Below are 13,989 nucleotides of genomic sequence, written 5' to 3' on the forward strand. Positions count from 1 at the left end.
TGAAGTAATTTTCCAAATGAGTTTATAAAATGAATCTTCTGAAGTATAAGCTGAGACTTTTGTAATGTATTTATTTAGATATCTAATTCTATAATAGATTTTCTGAAAGTATTTTCTTCCCATTATCTGATAAGGTATTATATATGGCATGGAAGTTGTTTGTATCCTTACTAGTGACTTCTTTAAAGAATTCAAGTAATAATTCTGTAACTGTTTCTTTGACATCCGCAAGGCCCGTAATTTCATCCTTGTCATCTTCACCAAATTCAGCAGGATCTTCATCATCTACATATTCCTTTAACTTGTCATAATCTAAAACATCATCTACATCTTCCCATTCATCATCGTCACCAACTTCTTCTTCTTCTTTTTCGATACCCTTCAAATCAGCATTTAACACGGTAGGTTCTCCTGTTTGTTGAGTTTGGAATGATAATTCGGAGACGAAAAGTTTGATGATTTTAGTATATGCAGGTATCTGGGTATATTTATCTGGCATTGTCTTCGCCATTGAACGAGTAATGATTAAATCACCTTCGTATGGAATCAAGTCACCGTTAACTAACAAAGACCCTAATCTAGGATCACACGTGAAATATAATTTACTTAATGCCAATATATTTTCCTTGATTTTCTTTTCACCACGGATAACTTCAAAAGCTTCAAACCATTTATTCATTACGGCTGCAAAGGTGCTATGAGTTTCATCTAACCCATATAGAAATTCGATTGTTTGTAACGGATCAGTACACGTTAAGAAACATAGTAGCGATATTAAGTTTTGTTGAGTGGAGATGTTTTTGGCTTGGACCAGCTTTGTCACGGCGGCTCGTAAAATAGTGGGGATCAAACTTTGCAGTTCATTAGAAAACTTACTGAAAATGGTCACAATTAACGTCCCAACGTTCATGGCAGCGGTATCAGAAACATTTATCGATAGCAATCTGTCTAAGACAGCAACTATTTCTTCCAAATGTGGAATCATTAATGTTGAATCTGTATTATACAACAAATAGCTGAATGCATCAGTTGCCAGTTGTAAAGTTTCATCTTCTGTTGAATGATTTAATACGTTCAGTAATGGTTGGAAAATATGCTCAAATATTATTGCTGGTAATGGACCATCTGTTGGTTTCTTCTTCATAAAAACGGTGACAAATTCTAGAATTAGCGACAATAAAGGGGAATACTTATATTCTGTAACGCTATGACCCTTAATAACGTTAATGAAAGATGGTAAGCACATGTCAATGTAATGTGTATAAGTTCGGGTATTAACACCTTCTAAAAGTTTCTCCAAGCATTCTTCTGATCCGATAGCAACCTGAATGTTTGCAGGATCTTTTGATGAAATCGAAAGTACCATATAGAATTCAGTCTCCAAAATTCCTTGAACCGCTATATCTTCAGGATTACAATCAATGACATGATTCAAAACCTCAACTAACAAGCCATGTGTATCTTCTTCCGATTCATGGACAACTTGCGTAATTAAGAGTAAAATATTTTCTTGGACTTGCGTACAAACATCCCTACCAAGAACAGATGGTAGTTCAGCAAAATAAGCATAATAAGTATATCCTATCAGAGCGGAGATTTTATTTAGTCCATCATTCATTTGTAATGAATATTTTAGACTTTTAGTCAAAAAATCCTTGGTGACCACTTTTACATTAGGTATTTCATCCATAAATTTTTCAAGAATTTTCGGGATCAAAAGGATTAATCGAGAGTGAAGGAAAGGGTTTTCTGTTTCATAATCAAATAAACTTGAGAGTGGTTCCAATAATATATTCGGATTAATATTCGTAACATCATCTTCATTGGTCATTAGCGATTGTAGTAGATACAAGATAGATTCTAATATTCTATCATTTCTAGATGGTTGGTTCATAGTACTAATAAACGTATTGATTATGGCTTGTAATATCGTTGCATAGTTTGGATCACTTAATGAATTTAGGAATTCAGACGCTTGATCTCTTATTGTATATGAAGGTAAAAGACCAGTCTCCTTAGAAACAAATGCATTGAAGTCAGCAGCTAATTCCTCTTGTGAATCATTATCTAGACAGCATAAAACCGTCAGATCTTGTACGATTGTACTTACTTCACTATTATCGAATTTTAGGGAGCATGTGGCCGTTAGGAAGTCCAACATATGGATGGAACATTCAGAGAGTGCATCATGTAAATTATCAGAGTTTACTACTTCGATATTATTCAAGCAATAGGTTTCGTATAACGTGCAGGATGAACTTAGATCTTTTAAAGTTTGAAACTTGAAAGAGGCCATAAGATTTCGTTGGAACAATCTTTTTGGAAGTTCATTTTTTATTAGTACAACATTTTCATATATTTTGGACCTTAATTCCAAAATAGATGTAAGCATTTTACTATCGACTGTAGTATCTATAGTATAATATTCTAATAATTGGCCTAATACTTGTATTGATTTGGGAATGCATTCTTCAGCTAACTTCTTCCTTTTTAAAGAAGACGATGGATCTAAAACAGACATTTGTAAAATGCAAGCATTGAATAACTTGGTTGCAGCAATTTTAGCTTCAATTTTACCTTCATTGTTAGATAATACTTGAAATATAATTTGTAAAGTTTCCATACCAATTTGACCTTCAAAAAACATTTCTTCAGAAACAACATCATCATAAATTTCATTCAGCAATGACATCGCATTCAAAGAATGAGATTGTGAAATTGTATCATAGAGAATAACTAACAATTGAGGCCATTGATCTGGGAAATCTACAGCGGATATTTGGACAACACAGTAGGCTGCACTTTTTGTGATTTTCGAATCTTGTAAATCGTCAAGACATATATTCAATAATGACTCTCGAATGTATTCTTTAGTTTGATCGTTAATAGTAGAAGTATTTCTATAAGATTCAAAACCGGGACTCCAATACATTGTAATCAATTTTCTTAATGAAAGTAATGCAAATTGTCTCGAAGCAATATCTGTATTACCATCACAGGCACCTTTCATCAAAGACGTGAATATTTGTGCAGCATTTGTATCACATGCTTGAAGTAACTGTGACTCAGCAGCATCTCTAACAGCATTATCAGAAGATTGTGCTTGTACTATGAGTTGATTGATATCCATTGTTGACAATGGTAACACTGCGGGAGTGATAATTCCAAAATGATATTTTCTGGGTGAAGGGTTAGGTAATGTTTAGTTCTTCCAGACTTTTTCGTTTTTTCGATACATTTTTCATAGTTTTTCTCTATTTTGGATATTCGTTATAAGAAAATCTCAAAATAAAGTGAAGTTATATACTATAGGAGTTTTACCTATTGATGTTCGTAAGTAAAACATGTACAAGTTATGAGTAAATAGATTACATATAGACTATATTACGTGTTGGAATTATGAGTGTTGAAGGTGCCTCTTTGAAAGAACAATTATTGGATGCTTCCAGAAGAAATAATGTTGATCTGTTAGAACAAATATTTACAACTTTAGACAATGATGAAGAAAAAATAGCTGATCTAATAAATACCGCGAAGGACCCCTTAGGAAACACTGCATTGCATTTAAGTTGCAAATATGGATCATGGGAAGTCTTAGATAAAATACTAGATCAAGAAGGTGACATTGAGATCGATCCTAAAAATGATATGGATGGTGATACGCCATTACATAGTGCTGTAAGATACGCACAAGATGAACCAGAACATGGTGAATTCATTGCGCAAAACCTGATTGAAGTTGGTGCCGATCCAAGAATAAGAAACAATCATAATCAAAAACCAATTGACTTGATCCATGGTGATGATTTTGACAGTTTAATTGATCTGTTACAAGGTGCGGAATTGGCAGCTGACAATAGAGGAAATATAGAAAATGAAGAAGGAGAAGAGGAAGAGCTAATTGATGATGGTCCAGATGATGAAGATGTCCCTATCAAGGCAAACTAGAAATATATTATGTCTCTGAACCTTGAAAAGCTTATATGATGTGTAATGATACATATGTCTGAATATAAAAATATAGACTTATTGACATTGTATGTAGAGGTCAATATTAATGTTATACTCAAAGAAGCATACAATAAAATGACAACATTTATGATGTTACTTATAAAATTAACTTTGTGCTTATTATACTCTGTTACATTTACCGTTTGTGAAGTTAAAGGAGCAACGACCGTAGAACTTACATATTAAATTAGTTTGTAAGGTAAATCCAACAATGGTTGCTGTATACAATAAATATTTACTAAATATAAGGGCAAAATTCATCTAAACTTCTTTGTAGTTTTTTCAATCATTTTTTATTTATTTTTCAAACTCAATTTATTAAAAATCAAATCAAAATATGAAGGTACTTAGTTAGCAAAGTAAATGAGAAATTTAGAGTGCTTCAAAAGAAAATAAGACAATAAAGGGACTTAAACAATTAAATATTTTATTCTAAATTATTGGGGTTATTTTAGAACAACATTGTTGGCAATAAGCACAGTTTCTTTGTCACAGATCGTTGTTCATTATTATATTTCGCATAGCTCTATAAGGTACGTTCTTGATTCTGTAAGCGTCCCTTTTAAGTAAAGATACACAGTCTTAAGCTTATTAATATCTAAAGTACAGTTAGATAAAACAAGAGGGAGGAAAAAAGCACATAAACGTGCGATTGAATCGTGAAGAAGGAGTTTATAGTTAAGAACCAACATATACTAAATATACACCGTTTTTTGGCAGGCTACGCAGGCAGACTTAGATATGTCAACTACAAATACTGAAGGGAATGGTCGCGTCAGACCAATGGCTAAGAGATCTCCCTCTATTTTAGTTACCGATTCTCGTACTTCTAAAAACAGACTCAGTGCACCATTTGCTGGTCATGCTGCTGGTGTTCTTAACAGAGACGAACATCGTCTACCTCGAAATAAATCATATCGTTATAACGCAACTAATTCTAATGCTGAACTCAGAGGAAGACATCCCAGCGGCGGTGGGGGTAGATTCAGTGATGTCTCCATTGATAACATCCTATCGGATAGTTCAGATGTTCCCTCTGGTCGTAGAGAAGAACGTTTGTCCAACTCGTCTTTGGAGAGATCACCATTAGTAACTGATCGTGCTCATTCTCGTTCTCAATACCAAAGAAAAACAATTAACCCATTACCTTCAAGAACCTCCAAGACTTCTCAAAGATTGGTATTGATTCCAGAAGAAGGTGACAATGTTAGTAAAGATGATATACGAGGGAATATAAGTAGTGGTCTTGACAGGAAACGTCATACACCTATACCCAAATATAATGATGAATATTACCAACCCGAACCAAGAACGCATAAATTAGCAAGGATCACAGCATACAATGTCGCAGAAGGTTTCAACTTAAGTCTTCTTTCGAAGTTTCTTCAAGATACACACGAAGTATCCCCTAGAATGTATGACGAATGTTTATATGTTGCCTATACCTTGCCCTTGTTACCTGGCAAAGATGGATTTAGAATCAAATCAAATGTTTCCAAGAAATTCGTTGGTGGTATGACATTGATTGATAAGTTAATAGATACAAGTGAACAAAGAGATCATCATTATGAATATTTTTCAGGTGTTGAAACGTTAGAAGATGCAAATAATAATTATGAATTAAATCCAACGTCACCTCCAATGGAAAATGTTGAAAACCAACCTATACCGACACATTTACCTGTACCTCCTACAAATCCAGATGCATTCAATCCAAGTGAGCCTCAGTTTTTTGCAGAAGAGACACCCATTGAACAGAAATTACGTGAACAAAATGAAAGATTGAATATCGTTCCAACTAACATAGCAATGAATTCTTCTCAAGTGGCTGCTAACGGAGATCAACATGCTGAAATCTTTGTGTTCCATTATGGTGTCATTGTATTTTGGAATTTTACTGAAGTGCAAGAGAAAAACTTACTTGGTGATATTACTTTCTCATATTATAGAAGGAATCTTGTCATTAGACCATTAGATGAACAAGATATTGAAACAGAACAATTCCACTTTGGTTATGATAAAAACACTGAACGACCTCGGATATTTAATGATATTGTCACGCTACGATCTGGAGATCATATGATTGAATTAACTTTATCACATGCCATTGCGCAATCCTCCAAATTATCAAGATTTGAATCAAGAATATCCCCACTGTTAACATCAATCACAAAATTACCGAAAAGATTAGCTTTGTATGGAACATTGGGACTTAAAAGAAGTCAATTATTGAAGAAATCTGGTAAATTATTTAAACTACGGGTTGATGTTAATCTTTCGTCCAGTATATTAGATTCACCGGAATTTTTTTGGTCCACTGAACCTAGTCTTTCGCCATTATATATTGCCATGAGAGAATATTTAGAAATTGATCAACGTGTTCAAGTACTAAATGATAGATGTATTGTCTTTTTGGAATTTTTCGATATATGTGTGGATTCTGTGGCAGAGAAAAACATTGCGAGGTTTACATGGTGGTTTGTCATTGCCATTATTGTCGGTCTATTCTTTTCTTTAAGTGAAATATTTGTTCGTTATATAATTATACATAATCGCTGAATAAATAGTTGTTAGAAATATCAATATACTAAGGCAAAATTAGTATACTTCATCGATTTCAGTACCATGTTGTTCCTTTCTGGTGGCACAGAGTTATAGTTTTGATCATCATCACACAGCGTAGATCTACTCTTTTATACTACGATAGCCTAATACTGGTGACGCAGTGATACATGGGATCAGTTGTGAAAAAACAGTACGTTTTTTATTTGATTTGATCATCGAAGGCGACAGTCCATGGATCTGATTCTAATACAAACTTTCTAGTTTTCCATAAGTAAAACTGCGTAATGGAAAGATATTATGTTCTAGGGTTATTTTCATTATTATACCTATACGATACTCTATAAGAGCCGAATGCTACATTCGTCACTATAATAATGGAACATGTTGAAAGCAACAAGACTAATAGAGTCCTTATAGATATAGGTTCCACGAAGGCATTAACAACTTCAGCTAAAGTTTGGGCCCATAATATGCTTGAACTTCCTGTCACGTTAACTGTAGAATTTGGTTGGAAACAATGAAACCACTCATTACACTGGTCTTCCAATGCCGGTACTCTTGTCTTGAGATCACATTGATTCATTTCATAATCATGTTTACATTTTTCAATTTTATAGATATCTGATAATATCAGCATTTGGACCTTAGAATCGACATCTCTGTTAACCATATATAGGAATTTTATGAATAGAAATAGGGTTATTGATGCTACTAAAACATTGAATGCAAGTTGAAAATATTCAGCCCATACTGTTGGGTCATTATCGTTTCTTGGTATTTGTAATTTATCGTTACCGGAGTCAGTTTTCAATGGGTTTAAAATAGGTGACAGCTGATTACTTGAATCTGAATCCATGCTGTCTCTGATAAGGACATCTCTTCCACAGACGAAACCCACTTACGGCCATTGAGTAAGTCTATAAAATAGGCTTTTTATCATGATTATAATCAGCAAAAAAAATCGTCAAATCGGAAACGCGCTTTCAATGGAAACAGGAAAAAAGTTACGATGTATACTACGTAAGTAGAGTTGAATTTAAACAGTTGGAGTTGTTTGATGATGATGGATTTTGAAATAATAATACAAAAGGGTTCTATTATACCAGTTTTCCAAGTAATTTTAAGTAAACAGAAATTTTAATAGCTATTAGAAGTGTCGTTTTTAAATAACGTTTCCAAATATTTCTCGAGAATCTTAACCAAATCAAAAGGAACACCAAGATCTCCCTTAAATTCAACAGCTTCATCAACATCCAATCCAGTGTCACCGGGAAACCAAGACCCACTACCATCATCATCAGTACCTTTCGAAACCATGAAATCCAGTGCTGTGAGATTAGCCAAGAGTTACACTCCAATGATCAAGTTTGTTGGAACCAAACATCCTATGATAGATCATCCAAATAAAATCATTCCACATCCTTGTACAATCAATAATATGTTACCTGGATCCCAGGATTGCATATCAGTGCAAGAGTATTTGAAGAATATAAAACCATTTGTTGTCGTGCCATTTAAACAGACACCAAAGCAAACCACCAAAGGGTCAGGGAGAGACGATGCTTCCAGATATGTTTATTTTGATAGACCCTTAAAGGATAATGAAGTGAGTGCCATTTCTGATTTACCAGAAAGATTTAGACCTAGAACCATTGATGAAATAGAAGTGGAATTTATTAATAATGGAGGTGTCATGTAAACATTTTTAGGGATACTATGGTTCTTTTCTACACTTATATATATATATTCTTATTCTTTCTTTCTCTTCTTATGACATTCAATCTCATGGAAACCCACTCTATATTTTCTTTCTATATATTCAAATAAAAAAAAAGATACACCACTATACGTTTATATTTCATTTTATTTAATATATAAATAGTACACAACTATATATATATATATATCGTTCCAGCTTTGGTAGTTGAAATCGTATTCATTCTTTTTGAGTACCATAACCTCTAATGTTTTTAGCGAAATCCCATTTCATATTTTCTACTTGTAAACCCTTTTCAAATATTAGACCTTGATCATTATCAATAATAGCCAAGGAGAATTTCCTGGAAGAACGTGCGTCTCTATAATACAGCACTTTCATACACTCTAAGATAGTATTCTTAGCCGTATCTAGGTCTGTCTTAGCAATATCTGATTCATTATCAATGACTCTTCTCAATAATGGGATTGCTAAATGAGCACCAAACCCTGTGGCTAAAGTTGGGGAAGAATACGTTACACCGAGTAGATTAACGTATCTTAAGAAAGGTTTCCCATCTTCCACACCTGCTACAATCAATGCGTTCCAAAGAGGATTCATTTTGGATCGACGATTGTACATGACTGCAGCAAGATATTCAAAGACATAACTTGGTTTTAAAGCTTCTTCATCATTTGCGTATAGATTATCATAATTATTTTCAATTTCCATATCATCTAACAATTTTTCAATATGTTGCATATCGGAAATATCCCCAGATATACCGACAATTGTGCTTTTTCCGACTTTAATTAATCTTTCAATATCGTTAAATCTTAATAATGAACCGTATGAACCTAAATTATCGGCTGCGATGATGACACCGTTGTTGTATTTCATTGACAAGACGGAAGTACCTGTTACAATAGGTTGTTGCGTATTCATAGTCGGATATGCAGGTGCTTGTGCAATCTTGGTGTTGTATTTACCGTAGACTTCATCAGATGGTCTACCCCAGCTAAATGGATCGTGATTCATTGTTGTATACTATAATTGATTAGGTTTGTTATAAAATTGGATAGTTTGGAAAGTTGGTTATCAATTGGAGCGTAAAACCAGAAGCAGTTGGTTTTATTGTCCTTTAACGACTACTGTTCAATGCCAGTCCATTACATGTTAAATTCACTAAGGGTGGCAAATTATTATTAAAACAAGTTCCCGGATTTCAACTCACTATGTATAGTTAAACGTTACATAAATAAAATTTCCTAACCAAGAGCCGGGTAAACAAAAATGGAATCTGTAAAAGCAAGATGACAAGAGAACATACAAATGAACAAAAAGAAATGCATAAAGTACATCCTTGTACATTTATATTTATTCTGATATGTCTTTTATACGGTCATTTTATTTTCATGTGAATTATACACTAATATACGTATATATATATATCATGGTATGTTATTCGATAAGTCAAATAGTTTCTTTAAATGTTCCTAAATTTTGGTTTATACCACAGTGTATTGTTCAGGGCTCAATGAGAAAACAACGTCATACGGTAATTCTTGGCCTTCTTCTTGATCTTCACTACTCGTGGTGATTACCGTGGCAACACCAACGCCTGCCAAACTCTTTGTTTCGTTATCTTTTACAACATGTTTGAATTCAATGTCAATAGGGAACAATCGTTCCTCATCATCATAATCATCTGTTATAGTGAATGTAACAACACCTGGATTACCCACTGTTAGGGATGGGATTTGAATCGTAGGACGTTTACCATATTTATACGTCACTTTTGCATTATGATCATTGGAGTCTCCCATTATAGTAACGTCAGCGAATTCTTTAGCGAAATTGAAGCATAAATCTTTAAATTCAACGTTACTATCAGCATCAAACAATTCCTCATTGATTTCAAATTCCATGGTGACGTCGATTGAACCTGGATCAGAACTAACCCATGTAGAAACCAATAATGGGACCAAACTATTATCATCTTGGGGACAAATCTTCCTCCATCTTAAAACACCAAGGCTTTGATCGTTTGATGGGAATGCCTTCTTTGAGTCTCTTAATGAAATCAATTTAGATGACAAAAATTGATTCTTATCAATGTTTGGATGCGTTTTAAATTGGAATGATTTATCCTTAACATCCATGGATTCAACCAATGCAATCTTAGAATGTGATAAAGCTGGATCATTCACACGTAATTCTAAGACACCTTTCAATTCCGATGATGTTATGGAACCGTCACGTTGTAATTCAGCATTGATTGTTTCATTAATTAAAATCAATATACCATTATTTGTACGTTTAATTTCTTCACGTTGACGATGAGGTTTTGGTACATGAGATGCTCCAGTATTCGAAGCACTACGTCCTATTCCTGTAGTAGGTTGATATGGGTATTCTTGAGACGATTGTTGTTGTTGTTGTTGTTGCTGTTGTTTCTTTGAATTCAAATAAGATTCCTGAGCAGCAGCTGATGCATTCCTGTAATAACTATCATAAGCATTTTTAACGTTTGGATCACTGCTTGGACCAAATCTTTCTAATCTACTTGATTCTCCGAAAGTGGAAGAAGGATAAACACCGCTTTTCCTTTCCAATTCCTTTCTGGCGATTTCTTTGGCACGACGTTTTCTTTCTTCAGTAGCTTCACTTTCTTTATTTTGTTCAATGATGTTTTGGATTCTTTCCTCATGAGATTCCATGGCCAAATAAGTTTCAACTTGATTCCAATTTAAATTCTCCTTATACCCACCCATAACGACAATTTCATCGAATGAACTCAAGATTTCAAAAGCATTATCATAAATTTCATTTTCATCAAAATTTGATAAAGATGAGTTAACAGTTTGAGAAAATAGATTCAATGTAGATAAATCTTGAACAATGTTAGATTGACGATTGGTAATTAAAATAATATAATAGTCATCAAATGGTTTATAGACATATCTTACATGTTCATCTTCAACAAAAGTATGATCTGATGAAATGTTGGCTACCAAACCTTGGAAATTTGATAATAATTCCATGACACGATCTTTAGTCAGGTCTCTGAATTGTCTTGATAGTAATGGTTTACCATGACGTGTAGTAATTGAAGCAGCCAAGACGACCATATTATTTGTGTTTTCAGTTGCTTATGCTGTTGTATCTTTCTGTCCTTGCTACTTCTTTGAAAAGGAAGAAAATGTAATTGGACTATCAATTCAAGTGCAAAGGGTTACTCTAAATGATATCGAGATTGAATCTGAATAACTGATTTGATTAGCCTACTTTTTTCAGGAATTACATTCATAGATTTGTTGTCCTTTCCAGCTTCGTTTTTTCCACCAAAAATGGACCGACAGAATCTGGAACCAAAGGGAGCCAGTCACGTGGAGTATATATCACGTGCAACATTTTACTTGTTCACATGGGCCGGAAAGACGGAAGAAAAAATGGAAGCTCCGAATAACGCTGGATTTTATTTTATTCTTTCCCACGGGAACTTTTTCAACACGGAAAGTGCTAAGTTTGTAACCATGATGAAATTTCACTACCTTCAGTAAGAGATAAGATAATATTACATATTTTGAAAAAGCGTCGTAGATGAGTCAGTCAACCTTTATGGGTCACTAGAGTTCATTATAATGTTTTTTGTTTATCTTGAAGAAAATAACCACTTCATTTACTAAAACTTCTCAGTAGCCGATAGAAGTGTTTAACGTAGTCTTCGGTTACCATTGCATATATTTTTATTTTATTTTTTTTCCATTTAGTTAAACGGATCAAGTTCAGAAAACTCCCAATTTTCAAGCAATTATTTAAAGAACTTCTAGTCAAGGGATGTCTGTATTTTCTGACAGTGATTCAGAAACTGAAGTAGTTTCAAGAAATTTATGTGCTATCGTGGATATTGGATCAAATGGTATCAGATTCAGTATATCATCTAAGGCAGCTCATCATGCTAGAATCATGCCATGTGTGTTCAAAGATCGAGTAGGAATATCGCTTTACGAGATTCAATACTCTGAAGATTCCTCTTTGGAGAAAAGACCAATTCCTCACGATATTATAGTAGAGATTTGTGCTGCAATGAAAAGATTCAAATTAATTTGTGAAGATTTTGGTGTCAGCGAATCAAGTGTCAGGGTTCTCGCAACAGAATCAACTAGAGAAGCAATTAATTGCCAAGAATTTATAGATGCCATACATGAGGCAACAAATTGGGGTGTTGAATTATTATCTTCAGAAGAAGAGGGACGAATTACTGCATATGGGGTAATGTCATCTTATAATACTGTAAATGGCCTTTATATGGATTTGGGAGGTTCCACCACACAGTTGTCATGGATCAAATGTAAAGGTGGTGAAATAGCACACTCGGCAACACCTGTAGCTTTACCTTATGGTGCATGGACTTTAACGAAAAGATTAAAATTGGAAAATATCAATGATCTCTTCCTTGAAATAAAAAATGCCTATACAAATGCCATTCAAAAGATTGGAGTTCCCGACCAGATGTTTGAAGACGCTGAAAAGAAGGGTGGCTTTTATCTAATAGTACGTGGTGGTGGTTTTCGAGGTTTAGGTCATTTAATTCTTTCGCAAACTATAGAGTATCCAATTCAAACTATCATCAATGGATTTTCATCTCCAAATGAAGAATTTACTTCAATGTCAGATTTCCTGTTTTTAAAAGGTAAGGTTCCCCCACGATCGGCTCTCACAATAGATAACAACTCCAGCAGCAATAGCAGTAGTACCATTTTTAAAGTGTCTGAAAGAAGAGCCAAACAACTACCTGCAGTTGGACTCTTTTTGAGTGCAGCATTTGATTCATTACCCCATGTTAAATCTATTTATTTCAGTGAAGGTGGTGTAAGAGAAGGTACTATATATTCTATCCTACCGAGGGAAATCAGGGGACAGGACCCATTAATAATAGCCACTAGACCTTACGCACCATTACTAGCTGAGAAATATCTCCAACTATTAAGAACAGCATTACCGGACAGCCAGATTCCTAAAATAATTTCAGAAAGAATTGCTCCTGCTTTATGTAATTTGGCGTTTGTACATGCGTCATATCCTAAAGAATTACAACCAACTGCTGCATTGCATATTGCAACAAGGGGCATAATAGCAGGCTGTCATGGTTTGTCCCATCTGGTTAGAGCATTGGTAGGCATTGCGCTATGTAATAGATGGGGTGGTAATATTCCATATCAAGAAGAGAAATATGTACGTGCATTGGAAGACTTAGTATTACGTGAAGGTAACAAAATTGAAGCACAAAGAATAATATGGTGGACAAAATATATAGGAACCATAATGTATGTTATCTGTGGTGTCCATCCAGGCGGGAACATCAGAGATGATGTTTTTGATTTCTACATTATGCATACGAAAAAATTGAAGCATGATTTCAGAGACTTGACTATTGATGAAGCATTACTATCATCCTCCCCCAAAGCATTATCGCAATCCAATTTAAATGGAACGTTTATAAATAATCGAAATGTCAGAGAATTTGAAGTTGTTGTAAGGATCAGTAAAGATGATTTAAAGACAAGTGCATCTGTCCGTTCTAGAATTATAACCTTACAGAAAAAGGTAAGGAAACTATCTAGGGGAAGTTCAGAAAAGGTTAAAATCGGGGTTCAGTTCAAAGATTAATACACTCACATATACTATATAGCTTAGAATAGTTGATATAACAT

The 13,989-nt window shown here is 34.1% G+C and overlaps 8 protein-coding genes across 8 annotated transcripts; 4 read left to right on the forward strand and 4 right to left on the reverse strand.

Annotated features, from left to right (window-relative positions):
* Positions 1–88: 88 nt before the first annotated feature.
* On the reverse strand, positions 89–3,130 carry KAP114 (karyopherin KAP114; the record flags this gene model as incomplete). Its single annotated transcript, XM_003668852.1, has 1 exon — positions 89–3,130. One exon carries the CDS (start codon positions 3,128–3,130, stop codon positions 89–91), a length of 3,042 nt encoding a protein of 1,013 aa, XP_003668900.1.
* Positions 3,131–3,399: 269 nt separating this feature from the next.
* On the forward strand, positions 3,400–3,948 carry ANK1 (ankyrin repeat-containing protein ANK1; the record flags this gene model as incomplete). Its single annotated transcript, XM_003668853.1, has 1 exon — positions 3,400–3,948. One exon carries the CDS (start codon positions 3,400–3,402, stop codon positions 3,946–3,948), a length of 549 nt encoding a protein of 182 aa, XP_003668901.1.
* An 804-nt stretch (positions 3,949–4,752) lies between these two features.
* On the forward strand, positions 4,753–6,570 carry RMD8 (Rmd8p; the record flags this gene model as incomplete). The annotated part of the gene is made up of 1 exon (XM_003668854.1): positions 4,753–6,570. One exon carries the CDS (start codon positions 4,753–4,755, stop codon positions 6,568–6,570), a length of 1,818 nt encoding a protein of 605 aa, XP_003668902.1.
* A 301-nt stretch (positions 6,571–6,871) lies between these two features.
* Positions 6,872–7,432, reverse strand: BRR6 (Brr6p; the record flags this gene model as incomplete). The annotated part of the gene is made up of 1 exon (XM_003668855.1): positions 6,872–7,432. The coding sequence occupies one exon, from the start codon at positions 7,430–7,432 to the stop codon at positions 6,872–6,874; it is 561 nt and encodes a 186-aa protein (XP_003668903.1).
* Positions 7,433–7,891: 459 nt separating this feature from the next.
* Positions 7,892–8,275, forward strand: KGD4 (alpha-ketoglutarate dehydrogenase subunit KGD4; the record flags this gene model as incomplete). Its single annotated transcript, XM_003668856.1, has 1 exon — positions 7,892–8,275. One exon carries the CDS (start codon positions 7,892–7,894, stop codon positions 8,273–8,275), a length of 384 nt encoding a protein of 127 aa, XP_003668904.1.
* A 237-nt stretch (positions 8,276–8,512) lies between these two features.
* PRE4 (proteasome core particle subunit beta 7) lies at positions 8,513–9,310 on the reverse strand (the record flags this gene model as incomplete). Its single annotated transcript, XM_003668857.1, has 1 exon — positions 8,513–9,310. One exon carries the CDS (start codon positions 9,308–9,310, stop codon positions 8,513–8,515), a length of 798 nt encoding a protein of 265 aa, XP_003668905.1.
* A 470-nt stretch (positions 9,311–9,780) lies between these two features.
* RET2 (coatomer subunit delta) lies at positions 9,781–11,403 on the reverse strand (the record flags this gene model as incomplete). The annotated part of the gene is made up of 1 exon (XM_003668858.1): positions 9,781–11,403. One exon carries the CDS (start codon positions 11,401–11,403, stop codon positions 9,781–9,783), a length of 1,623 nt encoding a protein of 540 aa, XP_003668906.1.
* A 709-nt stretch (positions 11,404–12,112) lies between these two features.
* NDAI0B06330 (uncharacterized protein) lies at positions 12,113–13,945 on the forward strand (the record flags this gene model as incomplete). Its single annotated transcript, XM_003668859.1, has 1 exon — positions 12,113–13,945. The coding sequence occupies one exon, from the start codon at positions 12,113–12,115 to the stop codon at positions 13,943–13,945; it is 1,833 nt and encodes a 610-aa protein (XP_003668907.1).
* Between the last annotated feature and the right edge of the window lie 44 nt (positions 13,946–13,989).

This window comes from Naumovozyma dairenensis, chromosome 2, assembly GCF_000227115.2.
Source record: "Naumovozyma dairenensis CBS 421 chromosome 2, complete genome".
Taxonomy (NCBI): domain Eukaryota; kingdom Fungi; phylum Ascomycota; class Saccharomycetes; order Saccharomycetales; family Saccharomycetaceae; genus Naumovozyma; species Naumovozyma dairenensis.